Source organism: Diachasmimorpha longicaudata, chromosome 3 (genome assembly GCF_034640455.1).
Source record: "Diachasmimorpha longicaudata isolate KC_UGA_2023 chromosome 3, iyDiaLong2, whole genome shotgun sequence".
In the NCBI taxonomy this organism is placed as follows: domain Eukaryota; kingdom Metazoa; phylum Arthropoda; class Insecta; order Hymenoptera; family Braconidae; genus Diachasmimorpha; species Diachasmimorpha longicaudata.
The window spans coordinates 4,748,107-4,773,822 of NC_087227.1; the positions used below are offsets into that span (position 1 = coordinate 4,748,107).

Consider the following 25,716-nt stretch of genomic DNA (forward strand, 5'->3'; position numbering starts at 1 on the left):
GTTGTTCGCTGCAGTACGATGACTGTAAATGAAAAGAAGACGTGGTGGTGGATCAATGAGGGTGGTTAGAGCTGGACGAGCTGAGAAAATTGAAAGGTATGGATTTATGCATTGAAGATTCACTCCTGAACGTCATAAAATTTACCTGAATTTTGTTGGTAATATATTTGAGGTATAATCTAATGCATAATTACCGAGGGGGATGAAACCTATTTTAATGAATGTCGGCTGGTTGCCCTCAAGTGGCATTAACGAAACTCCCTCAGTCACCCCTTTAACCTGCCTTATTTTCACCTCTTGATGTCTTTGTACACGAGCTTCATGTACTAGGAAAATTTTGTTAAGCCTTGGTGTCGTTGGTGCACTCGTCAATGAGGTCTTTAGAAACCTTACGTCGGGCACTTGATGCCTTTTCGGTGGAAAATAGTGGATGGCGAGTAAATTCACAGGATAAATGTAGAGACGATGGGAGAAGAGAAACAGGACGATAGGGGAAGATGGAGATATCAGGGATGGAACTGTTAGAAAGAGATAAAGATTGGGTGGAGAAGATAAAATGAAAATTTTGGTAATTGGTGCTTTGGAGAAAGAATACTTTTGTTTAAAGTAGCTCTATCATGTCAGTGTTTTACCGATCCGATAAGAAGCTTTTGAATACTTTCAGTTGACTAATTTAACAACTAATTGCGTGAGTTAAATTTTTAAAAACTCAGAGATAGTCAGTATTATTTAAATTAAATTTTTGAAAGGAGTGATATTTGCAAAAATATTTCTTGCTTATAAACAAATAATAAACCTTATTCTCTAAGCGGTGGATTATCTTTTATGAAATGTCAACATATTCCTCGATTTCTTAACGTTTAATGATTAAAAAATCAAATTTTAATCATCAATTACAACGGAAATGTTAATTTTCTTCAAAAACGCTGGGTTAAATCCTGATTTTTTGACCTTTTGTTTGTTTTTAATAGAAACGAGCGTTAAATTGAGAAAAAAATTGCGATTGGGAACATTACGATTAAAGTAAAAAAAACTAGTAAAAAAAAACATTCTAATTTATCATTAAAATGCCGAGAGTTTCATGTTACTCAGACGTTTTTTTATTCTGGACGATTGTTTATAAATGTGTGTAAAATTCAGATGCTTGTTTTCGTTGAGATCGCTATCCCCATCCCTAGGTTTCGACTTATGTAAATACATCCATGAGCCAGCCCCAACTCGTAGATACTAAGGGTTGGTAAACCGACGTTTTAGTAAACTTCAATCTACAGCCAAAGGTATTTCTCCTCTAGGCTGGAGCTACATAGTGATACTTCGAATTTAATTGGTTTACGAGCGCTTGAATCATTCCGAATGCACGTAGTCTCCCGTGAAATATCAATTTAAAGTAATAATCTGTTTAAATGATTAATAAAACTGCTCTACGCTTGTTATGCCAGAGGAACGATTCATATTTATCAAAAATTTTCACCACAGCTGGAAGTAAAATTTATATTTTACTTCTTCATGAGTGGGAGAAAAGTGAGGACTTTGCAGCCGAGTACGAAAAGAAAAGTGAGGTCTTTCTGTACTCGGGTGGAAAGTCCTCTTTTCCTCTGGCTCTTCTCAAAGAAAAGTTTGTTTTCTCAAAGAAAAGTACAAACTTTTCTTTGAGAAAAGTTTGCTGTTCCCCGCGAACAGTAAATGGTAAAGATTACGGTAAAGAGTACGAATCTGATTTGAGAACTATTCAAAGACGTCTAAACAATTAAGTTTACGCTAAAAAACAAATATAAAATATTTAAATCGTAAATAAAATTGTAAATAAAATATTTAAACCGAATTTAAACTGAATTGTTGAATGACAATTTCGGGCATTTGGTTGTCCAGAACAAATATGATTAATAAAATTAAATTTTTTTTTCTCAGTGTACAGTACTATCTCGATAAAACTTTCTTTTTCATGACCTTTATAAAGAAATTTTAAAAAATAATGCATCACAACTTACCAGCACGAAGTGTAACTTCTCTGGAAAGTACAGTCCCCACGGAGCTCGTTGCTCGGCATCTGTATCGGGCATTGTGCACTTCAGCCCGAAAGTCTTGAGCGAGAAATGGTGGAAAATAAAGAGTTCCATTACCCAGTAGTTGCCTGAAACCACAAGAACATGTAGCTGATAAAGTATAGGCTTCCGTAGAACAAATAGACGGAGGTAAAAATATATGACTACTCTATCTGAGGTAGTTCGAAATTTAAAAGGCTCTTGACTAGCTGAGGGATCGAACTGAGATCATCAAAAAAATTCAGATGGACCACCGAAAAATTATTCCCATTCAACTGTACCATTTGTTAAAAATTAACGAATCTTCTTCGGAGTCATTCTATCAATGCAATTTCATCAATTCAATTGTGCCTCATTTTTGAGGCACAATTTGATGTGTTTGTCCTCATGTCACTGATATCAATTTTTTCGTGCTATTTCCTTTGCCTTGCGTTCCATTTTACCCCACACATCCTGAAGTAATGAATGATTTAATGGAGCGGATGATGGATTGCTGAGTGAGTGGTGAAGATACGGGTTCAAAAATCCCGACAACATTAGTTGAAAGAATTTATAAACCAGATGACAATGAGTCGAGGAGCAGAATGAGAGTTATTCTCCTGGTGGTTAATAACGAAAGGAGGAATACAAACGGGGACATAGAACACAATCCCTTTAGAGAAGGAGTAGCTACAATCGATAAACGCACGTGTAATTATGTAACAATCTCTTCTGGTCACGATAATCACTGTCATACAATCTCTCTTATTACGTAGCGGGTGTCTGGTTTGAAATAATGCAGATAAATATTTCTGAAGTTATCTGAATCACAAAACAATTTCTAAATCAATGACAAGAATGGATTGACCATTTGTTCATTCCAATTGAATAAAAAAAGTTTAGACAACTGATATCTGAGTTTAGTAACTGAAGAAAGTGCTGTTCAATTCAATGACAAAAATGGATTGACTATTTGTTCAATCCAATTGGATGAAAGAAGTTTGAATAACTCATCTCTGAGGTGATTCACTAAAGAAAATGTTGTTCAATTTAATCCTGAAGAATGGATTGACCATTTGTTCATTTCAATTGAATAAAAAAAGTTTAGACAACTGATCTCTGTGTTTAGTAATTAAAGAAAATGTTGTTCAACTTAATCCTAAAGAATGGATTGACCATTTGTTCGTTCCAATTGAATCAAAGAAGTTTAAATAACTGATCTCCAAGTTAAGTAATTCCAGAAAATGTTGTTCGATTCAATCGCAAAAATGGATTGACCATTTGTTCATTCTAATTGAATCAAAGAAGTTTAGACAACTTATATCTGAGTGTAGTAACTGAAGAAAGTGTTGTTAAGCGATATGATATGCTCTACGAGAATAATCTCATGGGTGTCTAGCAGTACACGTGTTTAGACACTTCGTGGACTTGGCAGACATGTTAGAAGCTTTTATTAGCACTCTTGTTAAACATCACCCCCAACAGGCATCTCACCACATAATAGTAACGAGTGAGTTAGGTTCACTTCCCACTCCTCGCACACATATATATTATCTAATTAATTGCTACACGGAGAGTCAGCGGTATTTCGTCTTTAAGGGACGCTGTGACCCGGGGGCGTCTTCAAATCCTTATGTCATACATTTACGTTGTTCGGCTGACTGTCTATGTGTTAAAATGACGGAAATAGGATATTGCAGGACGAATGCCATTTTTAGTTCCATAGCCTTGTCGTCCTCGTCGGAGTGACCTCCGCCACGTGACTAAAAATCCCTAGGGCATGAACGATATTGGTCCGTAGGGATTTTCACGTTTCTCTACTGCTGTTACGTTCACCCCGTGTCGAAAAGCCCCTTTTCGTTTACAAATATGGTGGCCGAACTATTCAAAATGGCGTCACATCCTTGAATAATCATAATCGTCTCAAATGATCTTGAAAATATACTGAATTTTGTGTTCTGTTATGGAGCATTGGGGGTGTTATTATAATCATGGAAACCAAACCATTAAAAATGGCACCTCACTATCCCATTTGATGGTTTTGATAATAACACATATTTTTTGGATTTGGGAAATGGACCATTGAGGGGCATGTTTCACTGCTGTGAGATCCTATACAGTGGTTCGAAGCCCACTTAAAAAATGTAGGTCCACTCGTGTTCTCACATGAGGATACGAGGATAAATAAACACCACAGCCAAACTATTGATAACATCTATGTGGAGAAACCTAAACCAGCAAAAAGAGCAAGCCGATGAATGAGACAAAAGAAATGCTGGTATGCAATTGCGAGGTACAGCATAGTCGAAAGCTTCACTTAGTGATCCTTAGGAGGCAACTCTTTTTTTCTGTGAGGTCCTACATATCTGGGCGTATGCCATGGACTGCCTTCCCGAGGTTCCCCGTGGGTGCGATGTCGACATTTTGAAAACAGTGGTGCCATCATAGCAACGTCCACCAACTTGCTGGCAGATCTAGATTTTTCCAACGCCGAAGAGACCCCGTACCGGTTTCGTGGCTTTTTCCGAAATCCACAACTCTAAAAAGTTGTTTTTATAATAACACTTTGAATATCACATTGTTGATCCTTCAATTTTTTCAAGTAAAAAGAACCTCCAGTTGAATTATAAAAAACTAGTGATTTGGGGAAAAGTCGCTCGTACATTAACTTTGATGAGAAAAAGGGAAAAGGCTAAGACGTCACAATATCATATTTTTTCCGTTATATTCATGAAGATTCTGTCTGTTAAAAAATTCTTGCATAAGCAATAAGGTCGTAGAAGCTTCCACGTTTCCATTAGTACTTCGGTTCCGGTCTTACTCTACTCTGGCTTCTACTCTTTTCTTCTGGTCCCTTGAATCAACTTGCTAGTGTATACAGAGAATAAGAACTGTATTTGCCGGTGACGACAGTGACATTACCGGTATGAAAGCGGAAAAGGGAGGACGGCAAGAAGTATTTCGATTAGCCGAAGGAAATGGTTTTCCAGGTGCCATCAGTGATTCAATATCTTGTCGTATGTATCTGAAGGAGGAAGATGACTTCTGGATAGCAAAAAATAAAGAAATCTGGGTGTACTTATAGGGCTTTCTGGAGGACAAACAATGGAAAATAATTTACCTGAGCCCTGGAACTGCAGTGACCGAGCGTTGATCTGGACTCGTGATCCACGTGACGTGGGGAGTTGGGCTGCCATGGGCTGAACAACTCAATTGTGAGCCCGTTGTGTTCGAAAAGACCAGAGTACTGGGAGGTTCCAGCACAAAGACTGGTCCCTGCTGGCCTAGGACACCGATGCAGCTACAGGCTGTAAACAATATATACATTTTCATTAGTTAAGGTGACCAACGAATAAATGAATAAATGAATACTGATCAAAAATGTAACCGACGATGGAGACTTTTTAACCACATACTATTGTGGGATGGATGAAATAGTGAAGAGTGAGTGTTTTGTTCTTTCGTATAATTGCGCACGTGTGAGAGAGCGATATGACACCAGCGAATGTTTAAATTTGTTTAGACGCTTTAGAATTTTTCAGTTTACATTATGTGTTTGTTTCTAGCATAAGAAATGTGAGTGTAAAGGGAGACGTGTGTGCGAGACATGATAGTTTTATTATGGTGATGTTTAGGGTTTTTGAGGATTTTCTGTGCCTCCTAACGGTGGCCTTTGTCCGGCCGTATGGGGTCGTCCTTAGAACAGAGCTTGCATTGATAAAGACTGAGTGAGAAAATTGGTGTAAAAAATGTTGAATTTTTGGGGATTTCCCTAAGTACAAAATTCACTCTTTCTCCTCTGGAAATATGTTCTAGAGTTTTATTGCGGTAGGGCCCCGAATATATAAAAAAGAGGAAAAGTTTTATTACCCGCTTTGCTGAGCAACGTTTGGCGACCAGAAGTGGCCATGGGGTTATAAATAAAAACGTTTTTGGGGATGGAAATGTTCTGGTCCATGAGGCACAAAAATTAAGGCTCTACTGTCTTTGAGTTTAGTCTGTCTTGAGAATCTGTACAGGAACATACCTCCTGACGAAGGTAGAGTCACGAATAACTAATAAATTATAAGTGAATAAAATAGACCGGAAGTGTTGTTTATTTCAATCCCATAATCCAATTTAAAAAATTAAGGAAAATGAGTGCGTTTCGGGTTGGAAAATCGGGATAAGTGCAGTTGGGACTTGAGCGGTTAGGCGTGAGGATGCTCTTCCTCTTTTACGTTTTTATAAATTAAACTGTATTCTGTTTGGAATAAATTTAATTACCTCTTAAAAATAAACAAATCCTATCCCTTTATGATCTTCATCCTACACTATTATAAATATGTAAATTTTGCATCAAGTTTGATTGAGAATTGACCAAGTTGAATCGAGTCTAAGTTGTCAACGTCGAACCAAACTTGAATAAACTTCGAAAACTTACCGAGTGCCCAGGCTGGAATTTCCAGCCTCGATCCAGATTTGGACCGACAATCCTCGAATCAACCCTTCGAATCGCCCGATAATTCCCCAATAATTAATTATCATTTTTTTAAATTATTTAAGCATTTCTGAATAAACATAGTTCAATTTGCATACATATTTTCCGTCTTCTAGAACTAGTGCATACAGATACAGACATGAGTTGTTTACCACCATGCTATTGACTCTAAGTCAACAATAATTGGTTACTTTCATATTTTTAAAGTACATGCGCGGACGAATTCATTGATCATTACCAAAAGGGTTTCATTTACTCTAATTAAATACTCCCACATTTGATATGGCGGTAACATGCTATGCTGAAGGAGCTTCTGATACATAATCTGTCTACAATCATTGTGAAGGAGGCCTTGCAACAGCAAATTAATTATCATTGATATCTCTCTGACGTATTTCAGTGGAATATAATTGGGTACATTGAGATATGTTATTTACGAACCTAATAATTATATGGGCTGAATGGACCATTTATGTCTGAGTTTGAACGAGCCTTGGGTTCGAAAATGAATTCAAGTTTTATTCTACCCTGGATCTTCCAGCCTGGAAGAGCAACACTGTTTCAAGATGGAGCACATAAGGCTCAAATTCGATCAATCCAGGATTCAACAATGGAATCAAGATTGCTTCCACGCTGGGTCTGCCAGACTTCATCTCCAATTATGGATCTACCTTGTTTCCCTCGTTAGGATGGACATTTCTCATCTGGGTGGGAGAACAGTGACCCAACCAGTGATCCAGATCAATCAATTTGATATCAGTTCAATAATTATCATCAAAGAAGGACATTTCTTTACCACATACAAGGATCATTTTTTTTAGATCCTCACTCTGTCAATCTTTCTCCAAATTTCGTTTAATCGATGTTGACACATTCTCAAAATACAACTCCAATTAATATTTGGAAAACAACACAATGCACACGTGAAATTATCACAGTAGTAAATTCAGGTAGACGTGATTGTATGAACGTATTTTTTCTCCTGTCAATATTTAATCGTTATCTCCATTTTAGGACGCAAATATGACATTTGCGAACTTATACGTTGAATTTGCATTGTATGAATAATGCAATCACTTTCGAATAAACTCATCGAGGTAATACGAGCATGAGTCCATATATATTGTTAGCGTTTTATCGTTCAAGTACTAATCACAATATTAATGAAAAATTTTGATGGTGTTGAGTACAATTAACTCATAACTTCATAATTTTGGATAATCCAGAGATAATTGGAACAGAGTAAGCATTAACACAGGCTTCATTATGACCCGTGAATATATATTCTGACCCAGTGTGGCCACAAGAGAACAAACACATTCAGTATTTGATGGCGTCATCGTACACAGAAACGATGTGATACTAAATACGTGAATGCTTAATAATGTTACAGGTCACCATAGATGTACGTAAAATGGATTCGTGATATGGTTTGTGTATATATTTTGAAATGGGCCCGGATCAGTGAATAATCAGTGGCGCGAAAATCGTGAACTGTGAGTCCATTCAAGCGAGACTCAAATACCAGTGGACACTGGGAGATTCGAATGCCCTACGAAATGTTCACGTTTGGTTAATTTCTGATTACGTTTATTCATGTGGTAATGAGCCTTCAATTGATGGTTGGGGAGGAGTAATGGGAGAGTAATTTCGTTTACATAGTTTGAGCCATGAATTTGGGGGTATTATGTTAGGTATTACAGATTTTTTAAAATTAAACTTCAGATCGACTTATCAATTTGTGGATTCAATATGAAATTTCCTAGTGTTATAAATGTCAGAAAAAATAAGTTCAATAATATTTGAGTCTCTGGTTGATACGAAACGTTTATGAGGTGTAACAATTTGTGTTTATTTAATTTTTTCTTATTGAATGTTGAAATATTTATAGAGGAAATGACCATGGGAGGGGGAACTGTATGAATATTCACGCGTAGTAAGAATTACTTTAATTTAGTCAGCATTACTATGTTACAGTAGCGATTACCATACGGTAGTAACGATTACCACAGGGTATGGAGACACTCTTAATGGTAATTACGTTTTTTGTGACGTAAAAGACGAGGTGTAACCTCGTGATTACGTAAAATTGATTGATCAGATCGTAAATAAAATGCTACAAAATTATTTTTGCAAATATGAAATGTCAATTCATAAGTACGAAAATATAATTATATTATTTCATAATAATTATGGTAACATCTAGTATATATCCATACGAAAAAATAATAATCATGAATAATTATAATAATGACATATAGTTATAAATTATATAGTTGATTAAAGATTCGTTTAGAGTTTCAGACGTTCATCACTGGAAGACAGCAAATTATTCTGGCGTCCAAAAGATCAATATACGCGCACGTCATGTTCTAAAGAGAATTCAAAATCGATAATCCAAATTAGTTTAATTTTTACGGATTACAAAAATCTGAATGTAAATGAAGACAGACAATTGTCATACAATCGGTTTTGGGGGATATTTATATCATAAGGTACATGTAACCGTAAATATCTATCGATTTCATGGACTAATTGTGCAAAATATTTAAGCAAATATTCCTCACATGAGTTCGTTACCAAGGAAACGGATGATGTGACCGAGGTTAAAAATATCTTAAATGGAAATTCAGTTTCCAGTTCAGATCGATTTCCGTTGTGACCCGAGGAGCACCAGAAATAATTCATCGAAGGAATTATTTAGATTTCTCGTTTTCCCACCAACCCCAGTCTCAAATTCAATTTGACGTTCTTCTGTCATATCTAATGTACTTTGCTCATTATTTGATTGACGTTATTGCTTTTGAATAGTGTATGCCATCCTTGTTTGAGCAATTCTTCATTAGATAATGAGAAACAAAAGGGAAAAAAATTGTAATGATTTTCGGGGAGAACTTCACAACTTTTTCCAGTGATTGGCAAACTTTCTCCATTCAGCCAAAACTAGAGGTATATCCAGGAATAGTTTTTCCGACATGGCCAGGAGAATCGATCGTGCTGGAGCATCGTTGAGTTACGAGAGTCATCCATTCTCTGGGCTTTCATTCGATCTACTCCCGAAAAGTTTGCCTGGAAGAGTGTCCTGTTTCAGTGGTTTGAAAAACCGCATACATACTCACGAGTGAATGAAACTTTTATCCTATTTTATCTACTGGAACATTGTAATCTGTTTGGTGTTATGCCTCAAGTTGCATTGTTTTCCACATCGCAAGTCATGAAATACAACAAATTTTCGGTCCCTCAAATATCTCAAAAATTGAAAGGAATCAGAAGTTACGTTGAAATTGGTCTACCTTACTCTGCCAAAACGTTACGTGTTTTTTAATTAAGGAAAAATTGTAAAAATTACAAATAATCTTTTAGCATCACCAGGAAGATGTTCCAAACATCTTTCGATGATTTTTCTGAACATCTTCGACAGCCAATAAGTTTTCTACGCAGGAATATAATCGACAAAAATTTGAATTTTACTCTCATCGCAGGAAATATTATTTCCTCTCAACCAATTTTCGTTATTGACAAAAACTCACATTTTTTCCTCTACTTCTATCATACCCATATTCATCCCAAAACTATTGACACGTCAAACATCGCAGATTATACACATTCACCAGTCCTCATCAAATACCAATAATGAATTGCACTCATAGCTTTGATGACATACTTGTATTTTTGTTAAAGCCCTTCAGTATATTCCAAGTCTACCTTTCCTGAATCCATATACTACCTACAGTTATATCATTATGAAGTACCACATACGTACGGTAGGCAGAAAACTACTGAATTTTTTATTCACGCACTGCTTTTAACATGAATATCCCCGTGTGACCTAATAATCATTGACATGACGTAATTTCCCGGTGGACCAGTGGAGTCGTCATACTTTGGCACTTGTGAGGATATTTTTTTCCAGCGAAATGAGGGTATTACTATGGACTACTATCATTAGAAAATATTTCCCCAGAGTTTGAGACATTTTTTTTATGAATAGGAACAAATCCCGTGGAGAGAAAAAAAAAACCAGACGTCTCTCTGACCCCCAGAGAGTGAATTTGGATTCATTTCTCTTTCTTTCTTTTCCGTCCTCGTCATTTTTTTTTATATTTCATCTCCATTCTCTGAGGTTTCCCGTCTCAGAGTAGAAGTCACGGCTCGTCTGACGTTTCTCTTGAAACCGTGCAATAAAAAGAGCTCTATACAAGGTAAACTTCAACCCTCTCCTGCCCTTCTCTGGTTACCTAGAAACTCTCTTATTTTGTCAATTTAATTTCTTCTACACTCCGTGTCTCGTTCCTTGGCCACTGAATAGGGCTTAATTCTTCCAGTACTGTAGTGAGAGCGTGTGCTAGACGAATAAGAAGGGTGGAGGAGGGTGATGCGGAGAGGGGTGAACGATGAATGGTGCAAGTTTGCGTTCCTTCATCCTTCGAATGGATAATTTTGCATTCCCAGCACGAACCGACGATCTCTGTCCATTATCAGTCCGTAATTTCACGTCAAATTCGAAGGGAATAAAATTTTATGTTTCCTATTGTATTGTCGATTTTTTAGAAGGAGCACAAGAGATGGCGGAGATCGGCTGACAACACAGGAGGAGCACAGGCATTTTTTTTTTACGGAGCACAGGAGACGAAGGTTTCGTAAACTTTCTAGAACAATTCGATTGTTTTTTTTGTGTGTTACGACGGTTCGATTACATCTCTAAATATCATTAGACAAATAATAATTAAATTAAATTACTGACGTCACAGGACATTCTTGGATACACAAAAAGAAATTTTGGAAAAAAAAAATTAGACCTCTAGAGGGCGAAACGTGAGACGAAATGACAATGAATCGGTTTTGAGGTCAGGTTGTGTTGGAAAAATGAGACTTGAGAGGCTAATTTTTGTGATAAAATTAATCTTCGTCTCTCGTTTCATCCCCTGGAGGTCTGATTTTTGTATAAAATTTCATTCTGTGTAGGATTTTTCGATTAGGTAGGAAACGACCCAGGATTGTTTTCGATATAAGTTTACAGGTGGATTTTTACTAAAAAAAAAGGTTTAGAGCAGGACTCGAACCCAGAACCTTCCGATTAGAGATCAGGTACATTGGAGTTCGGTGTACGAGGAAACGACGATATAACCAATTTATATTTTGTCAGTGACAATATACCTCAATAATTTTTGGTGAATAATATTATGTCGGGATAAAAATTCACCGAAGAATACCATCGACCAATCATATTCATGACAATAATAAGATTATTCATAATAATAATAACTATAATATTGTGTCTTAATAATATTCTGTCGGTGAATATTACAATTCTGTAATATTTAGGAGTGATACCGATTGTTTCACAAATTTCATTGCTTCCCTTTAAATATTGATTGTTCCAGAGTTTTTATTTTTTTGGATTAAAGAAAAGGTTTGACAACTAAATTGTCGTGGGGCCTTTCCTTCGGGACTTTTTTTATTACTGAGCCTTTCCAAAGGTTTTTCCCGAAACACATCTGGTGACGAGACATGGTCAACACAAAATTTCTCTGTACAGCTTCAGGCGGTGCGAAATTTATTACCCTCTCTGAGTAGAGGTGAACCGGAGCCTCACTAGCGGTTTGGTTATGAGTCTCTTGTAAGATTTAGTGTACAGTGCTATTGGAATATGCGTGTAAATGATCAAATTATTTGAGACACAGTGAAATACTTTTAGAATATTATTTATTAGCACGAGGAAGGCACGTCTTAACTAGAGGACCGTTGTCCAGAGACTGAAAACTATATCAAAGGGAAAACGCTCTCAGGGAAAAGAAAAACAATTTTATGACTTAAATGAACATAGTCTGTTGTTGAAATTTCAGCATATGTTTAGGATTAAACCGTCTCGAAAGCGGAGTACAACCGATCGTAAATTAGTCCCTTAGTAGAGCTGTCTCCCAGAGAAATAGAAAGAGGTGTCGAGTGATTTTTGTAGGACAATGAAAGAGCTGTTCTCAAATATTCCAACAAGTGCCTTCTTAACTAGTAGAGTCCAAGTGTTATATTAAAATTCAGTATCATAATTATTCACATTGTGTTCTCATTTATTTTGTTCCCCATATTTCAATAAATTCAAAACTTGAATTCGCACCATTACAAATTGAATATACTAAATATAATAAATCGATCGCTTTCCCGAAGTACTTCGTCTGACGGCAAATACCCGGCGCAGGATCGGCGGACACTGCACGTGCTCTCAAAAAGTCTCTTACCCTGACACTAGTTAAGAATATTGTTCTCGCACGCGCGTCTCCGGAGAATAATTGCCGAACTAGACAACAAGATAACAGATGAATGTTCGAATTTTCCCAGGGGAAGTTTTTAGCTCAGACGTTCATTTCGTTACGATATTTACCGCCAACTCATCGGCCACGGGTTCTTCTGAGACGGAGTAGATAGTCTCCACTCGCAATGATATCTATTCCCCGCCAGAGAAGCTGACCAGAGTCTCAATGAAGCCAAAATACTCTCACACTTGGGAATATTCACGTCTCACCAGTAAATAACACCGTCGAATGTGCACACTCACCCTGATTACTTGCCCTGACTCAATATCCCGCTTCGAATTCGTACCTCGTCACGTTTTCGCCGGTTGGTTTTTGCGTTTGTTGAATCGCCTGAATTACTCTGCATTTCACTTTCAAAATGCTTTTAGGTATCAGACATCTCCGTGATGTTGATATTGCCCAACTAATTTTGGAAAAATGAATTCAATCAATTATTGAACCTCAACTATCGGATTATGGACAGGGATTTACTAAATAATTATTGAAAGGAGCAAAAACAATACGATCACCTTACAGACCTATATAAGTTTATATTAATACTATGAGGTCATTGTTTCCTGGGGGGTTTATCTGTGTGGTCTTAACCCTAGAACGTTGCACTGGGGTACAAATATACCCCATGCCATATTTAGGGCTGTGTGGAAACGAGAATCCTGCATTTATCGACCGGAGACCCTGACCATAATTCAATTTGATTTTAATAAATTCTGCAATTCCACTTACCCAGCCGTATTCGTTACTAAAAAACGAAGAAAATGATGTATAACAACATGTTCCAATTTTAATTTTTACCTGCGAAAATTGCGGTCTAACGCGTGGGGTACGTTTGTACCCCAGTGCAACGTTCTAGGGTAAGAAAAGTAAGTGCAACATTCTAGGGTTAAAATTATTCTAAACATTCTGTCACTGTTCTGAAAAAAAATATAAAATACTGACATGGACGAGACAGACTAAACAATTTTTCTCCACACACACCATGCACTCTTAATATCAACAATAATTAATGATCTGAACCCACTTTACCCCCCGAGTACAGTAATTTTTTCCATTTCTTTGTTCCTCTCTCGATTTCCTCAACTAATTATTGAAGTTCTCTACTTTGCTGCCAAAATTTTCCAACAACGTAATTAAATTCCGTACGACTAATCGATAATATATTTGTCCAACAACTAGTTGATATATTTCAATTGTTAGTTGGATAATTTCACCGATCGGTTGGTGATCAGTAGTTGGTTTCCGGGTGAATGGTGCATTGGGATTCATCGTTATGCCTTCTCCCCCTGGAATATTCTCACGTACATTACATTCATGTATCCATATCACACATTTATACCTGTTCAAACTCTCCACATACTCTTCCACTCGTTTCTCCACACTTCATACGGGAAGGCGATCAAACGGAAAACTAGTATCGGAATTTGACGGTACACAGGAGAAAAGAGTTTTCCTATACAACGATGAAGCGCGGAGTTGTTGAGTACAAAGAAGTGAATATGAAAAAAAACGTCTGAATGATTGGTAGGTACTCGTTTGTATTTGTTCATACATTAACGTTACTTTGACGAATTTGTTGCCACAATAGTCTCTCTCAACAATGACGGGGATAACGAAAATTCTACCCCCGGTAGTGGTACTCTTCATCATAAAACTCTATTGCTCATGTTTTTTTTTTAATTATGAGGCTGAACGCGCGGTATCGTGTGGTGTAATTATAAAAATTGTGATTGAAAATTTGAGAGTTAAATGAGTTCTGAATTCAAATGAGCTGTCTTAGAGAGTAATAGACCAATGATGAACCAACGTGACTGACTTTCGAGGTATCGACAGTACACGGAAAGAAATTTTGGTTAAATTAGACCTTTGGAGGACGAAACGTGGGACGAAATGGCAATCAATCAGTTTTTAGATCAAGTTTTGTTGGAGAAATTGGACGGAGGAGGAATTTTCGTGTTAAAACTAAACTTGGTCCCTCGTTTTGCTCCCTGGGGGTTTAGTTTTTGCCTAAATTTTGTTTCCGTCTGTCGGGGTTTGTTCTCTGAGGGGAGGATTGCGCTAATTTGTCATAATCACAGTGATTGGTAAAGTGTCAGCGTCGAACACAAAGTAAAAAATAGACTGAAATTGTTAAAGAAATTGGTATTCTTTGTAATTATCACATTTTGGGTGAACAAAGAAAATGATCAAAAATGTAATCAATGGATATTCAGCTATTAATCAATATCGCTAATTAACTGACTGATAATTTAATACTGACAATTAAATCAAACGTTTTGTCCCATTTTTTTTTCTTTGGGCTCTATTGGGATTTTCTATTGTCATTAAACAACAATAATTATAGTTGAAAAAATAAATGGCAGTACTGAATTGGTCTTAAAGGGATAAGTTAAAATCGTAGATATTGGATTATGGACAGGAATTATCTAAATAATATCAAAACGATTTGACTATGAACTTTCATCCTTTGTTTATCGCACGCAGAAGATATGTCTCTCTCCTATCATATCTCCACATCAACTGACTCTTAGTGACCAAAGTGTTCACACTCTAAACCCACTTGACAAAAGGCCCTTGTTTATTCATTCCTTCCTGTTCCTTCTTTGGTTCTGTTTATTAAAACTATTCTAAACATTTCGTTACTGTTCTGAGAAAAACTATAAGATCCTGACATGGACTGAAGACAGCTATGGGCAGACGATTAATGTTTGTCCACACACACCAAGGACTCACAATAGACCTAGAACAGCTCTACCACCTCCTCACATGCGAATGGACGATGAGATGAAGATCGGCTCAAGCTTCATTGAAAATTAACCAAGATGGATGGAGCTAAATTCTCAAGGTTGAACCAAGCTTGGATGAACCTCGAAAACTCACCAAGTGTCCAGGCTGTAATATCCAGTCTCGATCCAGATTTGCACCGACAATCCTCGAATCAACCCTTCGAATTGTCCGATAATTCCCCAATGATCAATTATTGTTGATGAGTCCTTGAAGTATTTTAGTGCAATATAATTAGGTACATTAAGGTACGTTATTTATGAACGTAATAATTATATGGGCTGGAGGGAACATTTGCGTCTGAGTTTGAATCAGCCTGGGCCTTCCAACCCGGAAGAACAAGACTGATTCAAGATTGGATTGTCATTCGAAGGAGCCCATCCTGCTCAAGCTGGATCAATACAGGATTCACCAACAAAATCCATTGCTGTCCCCCTAGATCTCCCAGGCTCGCTCTCCAATCCAGCATCTACCTCCTTCCATCCTCAGGAAGACATTTATCGTCTGCCAAAACTGTCAAAACAAAACCTTCAAAAATTCCCCCACGTCTATTAGACATCGAATTGTTCTCAACTCCTTGGATTCATTATCCACAAAAGACTGAAAAAAAATGATACATTTCATGAAAAGAATCGTAACTGTAGATTCGTTGACCCATAAGAAAGTGTCGAGTAACGCTCGTCCAAAGAGAGTACACCAAAAGTAGAAAAAAAAAAATATAAAAATTGTAGAGTGGAGACGCAAAGCAGGAGATAGCGAGAGCAGTAATGAAGGGCGGGGGGTGAGTGAGGGTGGGAGGGAGGAAGATGACAGTGCCAAAGGAAAAGAAAACAATGACCAAACTAGCGGGAATGAGTCAGGAGTAAACAGACATCTCGAGTCGTTTATTTTTCTGGCAATTATATTCTGCCGTGGAAAAGAAAACTTTTTATTTATTTCCTTCTTCCTTCATATCGTAAATGCATCATGGAACTTCAGCCGAGCTTCTCAATGCCCTCGAGATGATTTCTCATTCGAGGGATTTTTTTTTTGTTTATTTTTATCATAAAGTTTATGGAAAGATTCCTCATTTTTATAAAGGAATGGGGACTTTCTTTGTTCTGATTCTTTGGCTTCTCTATTGGTGGAAAAGATCCCTAGGGGATTGCCAGATGGCGGGCGGCCGAAAAGTGCGGGAGAACTGGCAAGTTCGATGCTCCCCTGGAGGCAATGATTCTTAATTAGTACGACTGGTGCGCCAATTATCGGGTCAGTTGAAAAGTCTTTCCAGTCGGATCTATTACATTTTTTCCGTTATACGGAGATCCAATGGATGGTGGACGATGTTTAACGAGTCCTCGGGGTCCACTGTAAGGCTCAATGTGAAGTAGAAACGGTTTTTTTTTCCAGGTAGGGATTTTCCATTTGAAACATTCGAGGAGAGTTTTGCGCCCTTTACGGAAAGGATTATACTGCAAATGAGGGGGGGGGGAGTGGTTTGCTGAGTGAAAAAGGAGAAAAATATGGAGGGATGAACCGCTTTTCCAGGAGTGTTGAGTTATATTTTTATCGAGATGAATGAATTAGATTTTAACGCGGATTATTCCAGGTGCGAAAATTTTTATTTTGCGCAGAAGGTGAAAATAATTTTCTTTAGGTGCAATTTTGTCGTGCTCGTCCTGTTGTGCCGATATATAGTCTTACGGATAAAAAAATTCAGGAAAAATTATGAAATTCGTACACGACGAGAAATATTCCATAAAAATTATGAAACTCGCAGTTTACTCACTGATTACAGAATCGACTGGGAAACTTGACGCGACATTATCGTAATTTTTCACTGTCGATTTATCCAAAAATTACAGAAATTTCAGGAAAAATTTTGTGGCAGTTTCGTAAAATTTTCGACAATCGCATTTTGCCCCAGAATTACGGAAAAGGTACGTAATTTTTCTTGAATATTTCTCTCTCTGTAATTCACTGAGCGATTACGGAATCGATTGGGGAATTTAATAAAACCGTATCGTAATTTTTTGCAGATAATTGAGATAAAAACTGAGGAAGTTTCCGAAAAATTCCGTGAATTCGTTTCTTAAAATTTCCTACAACCGCATTTCGCTTGGGACTTACGGAAACGTTACATAATTTTTATTGAATATTCCTCTCTTTCCATTCGTCATTTTTATTCAAAATGTACGTAATTACTAAACGTAATTATTTTTTTTCCACTGGTTCTGGTTCTCCTTTCAGTGTAAATTATTCAATTATTCCTGGAATATGCCACTTGTAAACCACGATATCATCGATGATATCTTGGAGACTGTTAAACAATGGTTTGCGCTCACCATCGAATGTTAAGCCTTCAGTTTTAATTGTTTCGTCTCCCGTCGTTCGGCTTCTTTGTTTGTTAGGGCATTGTTTTAATAAATGCCAGGTATTGTTCATCGTCATCCGGCTTATAGTGATAGCGCCCCCTTCACTTCAATGCACTCTGGCAATGGCTTACCGAGTCCTTTCATCATTGGGGGTCTATAGACGCCCGCCATTTGTATATGATATCGAAACAATCTGATTGTTATCAGGTCACAGGATAATTCATATCTTTTGTACCCGTAGTTATAGAATAACACAACTACGATTATCAATCAACTTGCAATTTTCATGTGATTGATTCCGAATGATGATTATGAAAATCAAATTGTTGGATTTCCCTCTTCTAGAGTTTTTATATTTTCGAATTTAGGGAATATTCATTTCATTGTTAGACGATAGACGCGGGGCTAGACGATTAGGACTTGGACGTTTTGTTTTATGTGTTTTGTGTGTGTGTGGTCAGAAGGACTTAAGTGTGTTAAGTGTGTATTAAATAGTGAAGACATAGTGTTAACATCAATAGTATCTTTTTCATAGAAAATAAACTGTTTTTATCTTTTTAAAAAGTAACCCTACACAATTATCAAGTTTTTCCACGTAGAATCATTATTTGACAATTCTTCAGACGTATGATCCAAATATCTTGCGAAGATTTCGCTAATCACGGGACTCTAGTCCCGTACTGTTTCCTGCATTTTTCCTGAGAACTTCGAATGCGCAACACAAAATTTCCTCGTTCCTTGAGACTGTGGATCGTCAGAAAATGAAAAAATTGAATCAGAATCGTCTGGGAATTCGTAGTTGGAGTAAAAGTCAGTTTAAAGATGGCCCGCGTCAAAATGCCAGACTTTTCCTGTCGATTGTTACATTGGCATCATTGATTTTCATCATCGATGGACTGATCAACTGAATAACCTCTTGACCGTGCGACGCTGCCCTAGCGGCTCGCTCGATGGCTACGCGATGGTTAGTGGGTTGGACATCGACTTGAGCCCTTGGTCAATGGCTGGGTCATCATTAATCGATGATTAGTTGACGATCACATCTAGCAAACATGGCACCTTTTATTTATGTACTATAATAAAGGGGTAAAATCCAAAAGACAAGAAAATGAAGAAGATTGGAAAATTCCAACTCCAGCATTCGAGCACCTCCTACCGTTCGCGAAACTCACTTCATAATACCACGATGCTTGGTGCATTCCGTTAGTGTACCCCAGGACCTTAAGGTGGCCAAACCATTCAAAAAGCCCCCCGCCCCCTTCACCACCAAAAATCATAACCACCATAAAAGATCTTGAAATCATACTGACTTTTGTGTGTTCCGTTATGGAGCTTTGGGGGTGTTATTATAATCATGGAAACCAAATCATTAAAAATGGTACCTCACTATTCCATTTGATGGTTTTGATAATAACACATCTTTAGTGAATTTGGGAAATGTACCATTGAGGGACAGTTGTCACTGCTGTGAGGAACTACATATCTGGGCGTATGCCATGGACTACCTTCCCGAGGTTCCCCGCGGGTGTGATGTCGGCATTTTGAAAAGGTGGCGCCATCGTAGCGAATTGTCCCCCAGTTAGTGTCGAGGAGACACTGCAGGGGTTTCGTGCATTTGTCCGAAAACCATAACCTGAAAGGCTATTTCCATAAATAACTTACACCATGTGATATTAGGCTCTTTGATTTCTAGTCGATTCATTGAACAGAGGATCGACTGGTACTTGACTGAGCGTACAACCTGACCGATCGTAGCCAAAACCTCAATATGATATTTTTTTTCCAACAAATATTTGTTTAGTAAACCCTCACCCATAATAATTTCAGTGGATCGCGTATTTTTCTATACGATCAGCTCGCTACTGAAATTATGGAGGGCAGGCGGACGGAGGGATGGACGTGCGGAGCGACAGACGAATCCCCGCGCGGACGGACGGAAATTACGAGGGAGAGAACAGAATTTTCATATTTAAATGGTCTAAAGAGAAGAATGACACATTATCCTGCAGCTTTGCATTGCCTAGATATCGCGCTGATGAGGAAAGTCAAATGTGATGGACGAGAGAAGTCACCAAACAGGGAGGAAAATTCCAACAGAAAAGAAGAGTTCCTATTGTATGTTTCTATTGTCAATGAAACGCTCAAAACCTCTCCCGCTATAACAAGTGTTTTTCATTGTTTGTAATCACTCACTAATTTACCGAACTCGGATTCTGGTAAAGGGACCGCCTGTAATATACTAGTATTTCATTAAGGTAGGATTAGGATAAGATGTAAGGCTAGAATTTTGGATGTACTTTTATCACTTTATTGAAGTGAAAACCCAACCACCCTCACCAACGACGCCTGGCCCATTTAGCTGACTCACTCCGCCGCGTTTGTGAAATTTTCCAGAAACGGAAAATGGCGAGCAGGGCCCAATAACAGCGATGGGAGAAAAGGCCAAGGGCGAGGAATCGGGTGTGCCAAGGGATGAGTTTTAAACATAAGAGAGGAGTTGAATTTGAGAAGCAAACGATGATAGACGCGTAATTAAACGATTTACGATTATTAGGACTTGGACGTTTCGTTTTATGTGATCAGAGTCGGAAGAACTTAAGTTTGTAGTAAGTGTTGTATAAAACCTAGTGTAGACGTAGTGTTTAATATTAATTATACGTATTTCATAGAAAATAAACTGTTTTTAGCTTTTTAAAAAAAGTAACTCGACATAGATTATCAATTCGTATTTTTCTGCGCAGTTTGAACGGGATTTCGTGCGACAATTTCGGATTTTCTGTCACTATTACGTTGACTATAAACAATAGAACACCAGACAAATGATGAGAGGAAATAACTTTGCCTCCTCGAAGCATCAGGAGGCAGTACATGGAGTGTTACCAGGCGATTGGATCGTGTGAGGAGATTCTACGCCAGAGTAAACGTAGGGGAGGATGGAGAACGGCAGGTGGATGGGGCGGAGGGGGAGGGGAGTAGGAGGTAGGGGTGCGGGTGGCATAGAGTATGGCTCCGCAAAGGGTACAACGGAGAAGGGTAGAGAGAGAGTGAGAGAGGGGGTTGCAAGGGATTTCAAAGCGGCTCTACATTAAGAGGGGCGCAGAGCCTGTATGGGCGGATGGCTCGAGTGTCTTGTCAATATGTATAGTGTCATCGATGTCTCTCCAACGGACGTATAAGCCCCTTACCGAGGCCCTCCGAGGGCCGACACATCCAGACAAGTTGAGTCCACAGAATCCGAGGAACAGAGACGATATATCAGTGGTCTGCGCATGTGCTAATTTAATTACTGAATATCATTTAAATAGGGAATCGTTTTGAGTTGAGTCTGTTGTGTAACGATAAAATATTTGTGAATGAAAAAACGTGATCAAAATATCGAAAATAAAAATGAGTTTCCGAGGATCTACTACGAAATATTGATGAACCAAAAGTATTAGTAAATATATTAATAAATAAGCGAAGGGAAGTATTATTCGATATTTGTTTGCATAAACAAAGTGAAATTTTTAATTTACCGCTGAATGTTTTCGTTTTATGGAAATTGATGTAGTAATGATGTTTTTGCGTTTCGTTGATTTAGTGATTTCTTCGTTGTTGACATTTATTTATTTATTTGATTGAACAAATAAATGTTTGGAATTAGTCGTTATATATTTTAAATTTATAGATTTGTTTTAGTTACGTTGAATAGTTCTGTTTGATATATTTGGCTTTTATGTTGTCAATGAATTTTACTTCGATATTTTGTGGTGTTTGTGTGGTATTTTGTTGTAGTACCAAAATAAAAAAATTATGGAAGATTGAAGCTACACTATTTGGCTGTTTAGTTGGGGTGGTTCGATTGCAGTATCTGCAGTTTCGAAGATATTCAATTTTGAAGACAGTCATGTATTTTCGAATGAGACTGCAACGATTTATGGACGCCGTAATGGAGAAGTTAATAGTCTAAGGTTTCACGCGAAATGAGATAAAAAGAGACCTCCGGAAATCTCATTTCACTATCAGAAAGTCTTCCAATTTGCGGTTTCGACTCGGGCTCTTCTGGATTTCGTTTCGCTTGCTTCCACTCGTCCTTCTACTTTCGACGACAATCAGAGAGACAGAGAGAAAGAGGAAGAGACAGAGAGGACTCGCTGCATGGATTTTACCACGAGCGGTTCTATTATCACAGACGTCTAAAGTAGCCTCACTTGATTGGAAATCAATAAAAACGGATGTTCTACTTGAAAAACTGCGGACGCCATGTCCCCTCATGTATTGAAATCAGTTATGACCGAATAATTTTGAAGAATAATATTTTAAGACGCAACCACTTTCGTGATTAACATTTTAAGGTATCGATAGATATTCCTTTGTGAGTTGATTTCACTGGACTTTGACTCTCTGTTTTTGTAAGATCAATTTGAATATAAAAATCATCTTTTAAGGTTATGGTTTTCGGCCAAATCCACGAAACCCCTGCAGAGTCTCCTCGGCCAAGCTGGGGGACAGTTCGCTACAATGACCCCACTTTTTCAAAATGCCAACATCACACCAACGGGGAACCTCGGGGAGGTAGTCCATGACATACGCTCAGATATGTAGGACCTCACAGCAGTGGCAACTGCCCTTCAATGGTACATTTCCCAAATCCACAAAATATGTTTGTTGGAAAATTAGAACACAGCTCTTCTGTTTATCTTCAAAAATCACTCGGTAAGATTTATGATGTGTTTGAAAGAGTCTCCAGAAAAGGACTAATTTATGATCTGTTGTGCTTCGAACTTGAGCGCATTGTAATCCTTATCAGATGTGGTATTCAAAGGAAACTCTGTCCTCTAGAGTCATAAACATTCTATTGTTTTTGTTTCCCTTAGTAAAAGTTTTTCAAATAGTAAGAATTCAGTCTCTGCACACCGGTCCACTAGGTCAGTCGTGCCTTCCTCGTGCCAGTAATAAAGAGTTCTAATTAAAGTAATTGATTGTGTTGCTACATTTATTTATATACTTTTACCCATATTCCAATAGTGTTATTATCAAAACCATCTAATGGGATAGCGGGGTACCATTTATTATGGTTTAGTGTCGATGATTATAACAACACCCCCTATGCTAATTAATTCGTAGGCTTTAGCGTCACTGGAATGGAAAAGCAGTCGATGTGGAACAGCGTCTGACATTCCCCGAACTCTAAATATCTGGAAATCCTTAAGAGGTGAGAATAGGACAGCGAAATACGATATAAAGGGAGCGCGCTCTGTGTCACTAATAAACTGATTTGATTTTTAATTTGTCGACTGGTGCAGAGAAACGAATTAATTATCAACTTTTTTGCAGATCTCGAGTAGGAGCCGAAGCCACATCGTCCGCATTGTCAGTCTGTTGCTTTTGTCCGTTTAACGAGAAGATTGTCCGAAGACCTTTCCATGATTATTCTGAAGGCCTCTGAAAGATCTTCCACAGACTGAAATTTGTCAACGCGCGATAGTGATCAACTTCTGATTATAAGATTTTGTTACTGACAGCTGCGTATGGTTTCGTTGTACTCCGTAGAGTGGAGAAATTCCGTCACATTACACAAACATAACAAGTATTCCAGCGTCAATGCGCCGCCTGGAGGCAGATTTCAGTAATCAGTTCAAATTTGTTACAAATATTCGATACAGAATTTCATTAAAGCTGATGCACAAATCGCTTCCGCAAATCTCATCAAATTATTCCACCTTAATTGTCAGCTACCTCGTAAAGTGAATCGGCGAGTGGAAATTACGTCAGGCGAGCCTCCAGTTTGATCAGAGCTTGACATGGCGGTGCTCAGGTTCAGCTGAACAGGCGAAACTTGATGAAGAACTGATCGCTCTCTGATTTACTCAACCTGATCCGTATTACTCTGATCATTTTAATGAAGTTCCGATTGGGTGGGTCTGAAGGTAAACTGAAGCCCTTCTCCCTGCGATTATTCGGATCAGGTTCTGATCAGGTTAACCTGACCTCAAATTGAATTATCCGCCTACAATTACTTTGATCATGGTCTGATGAGGTACGATTGATTTCAGACTGAGGTCCATTTGCCTGTAAATATTCGGATTCAATTCTGATCACGTAAACCTGATCTGAAATTGAGCTGACGCCTACAATTATTCTGATTAAACTTTGGATCACGCGGGCTTGGAGACAATTATTCAATTATTCATACATTATTCTATTTCCACCCGTGAACCTCTGCCTATTATTACTATTATTATTATTGTAATTATTGTTGTTGTTAATATTATTATTGTTAAAAATAAAATATAATTTCAATTGAATAAATTTTCGCAACATATATTGCAATATGTAGATCATTTTAAAGCAAACAAATATTTCCAATACACATCATATGAGCAAAACTGAATTGATTTAATAATAGCAGCGCAATAGTCCAGTGGTTAGAGCATAGGATTAGGACTCGTAAGGTCCAAGTTCGATCCCCAACATCGGTAAAAATAGTTGAATTTTTTCAGCATTAATTATGGTAGACATTGATCGACAGAAGTAGCGTAAAGTAAAAAAATTATTCATTTCTTATTTTGAATTAATTAGCAATTGATAAAGTTTCTCGATTTTCGTTATGAGGTACTAATCCATTTTGCGTTACATGATTGATCAAATCTTGATCGAGTTGTCCAATCAGCAAATGATCGATTGTCAAGTCTGACTTGATCCGAGCTTGATTTGCACCTGAACTAAATTTCCACTCGGGATATTGCATGTTCAAATCCTCTATGAGGCAAAATGCTATGAGAAAAATTTGAGTGCATAAACTGGAGTAACGGCATGCGTTAAATTATTTCGGTGATTTTCATTAGTGGCAGTATGCTTCCCAGATTCTGACGAGGGTTGTGCGAGCCTCGGTGTGTTGCAGTTCAACGTCCGATTTACCGACATCGGGTGCAGCAAGTGACACATGACAGAAAGGGACTCAGAGTATGTGAGTAATAGAAATGAGAATTTATAAACCGGCGTGGTTTACGGTGGATTAATATGACGATTAATTAGTTAATAATAATGCCGATGTCATCTTAATTACAATAATCATTACTTGACAAAGCCCAAGATGAGAAAACGTCGATTGATTATTAGAAATAATCATGAACCGACTGCGAAACAAAATGAGTAGTGCAGCAATGAATAATCGGAGTGGGATCGATTTTTGCCATTAATTCAATCGATATCCGTTCACTCTATCAATGAATAATCGCAATTCATATTTTTAAACTTCTCCGATTAAATATTGATAGAACAATTGCCAATTACTGCATTCATCAGTAATCCTCATTGAAGTTTTTCGCCGACATTAAGCCAATCAGCAATCGAAATTAATCGACTGATGAAACACTCATTCAAATATTGGAATTAAATCATTATTAATTAATCGATTAATGAGTAATGATCATTGCAAAGGTTCATCCAACAGTCGGTTAGTTAGTAATTACAAAGAGACGGTTTTAGCTAGATTACTTATCCATTGAATAATCGAACTAATTAAACTTTGGTTACTTGAGGACGGAATAACTGAAAAATTTGTGAATAATATTAATGATTTATTAGAAAATCCGAAATTCTTCTAGTCTCGTTAGTTATTACAAGATCGACTACCTAGACAACTATAATATTTCTAAGACATCAGTAATCATTAAAAAAGAAAATTTAAAAAAGTATATTTTACACCCTCATCGCATTTCAATGAAGATGCATCCGTATAATGATATGACAGCTAATCACTCGATGATTTTAGTAAATATTCATGTGCT

The 25,716-nt window shown here is 37.5% G+C and overlaps 1 protein-coding gene and 1 long non-coding RNA gene across 10 annotated transcripts in view; one reads left to right on the forward strand and one right to left on the reverse strand.

The window, feature by feature from the left end:
- Positions 1–25,716, reverse strand: part of Dscam3 (Down syndrome cell adhesion molecule 3) — a 140,323-nt gene that overhangs the window by 35,540 nt on the left and 79,067 nt on the right. For 6 of the 9 annotated variants that reach the window (XM_064117210.1, XM_064117208.1, XM_064117211.1 and 3 more), the window contains 2 exons: positions 5,143–5,329; positions 1,989–2,131 (listed from right to left, as the gene is read on the reverse strand). In XM_064117210.1, coding sequence (XP_063973280.1) covers positions 1,989–2,131; positions 5,143–5,329 — 330 coding nt within the window. Of the gene's footprint in view, positions 1–1,988; positions 2,132–4,383; positions 4,561–4,943; positions 5,091–5,142; positions 5,330–25,716 lie in introns of those variants that run through there. The other 3 variants (XM_064117213.1, XM_064117214.1, XM_064117212.1) reach the window with 3 other exon arrangements.
- On the forward strand, positions 22,247–23,920 carry LOC135160388 (uncharacterized). Its single transcript, XR_010298556.1, has 4 exons — positions 22,247–22,278; positions 22,372–22,639; positions 23,051–23,138; positions 23,261–23,920. It is a non-coding gene; the product is annotated as an uncharacterized LOC135160388 (long non-coding RNA).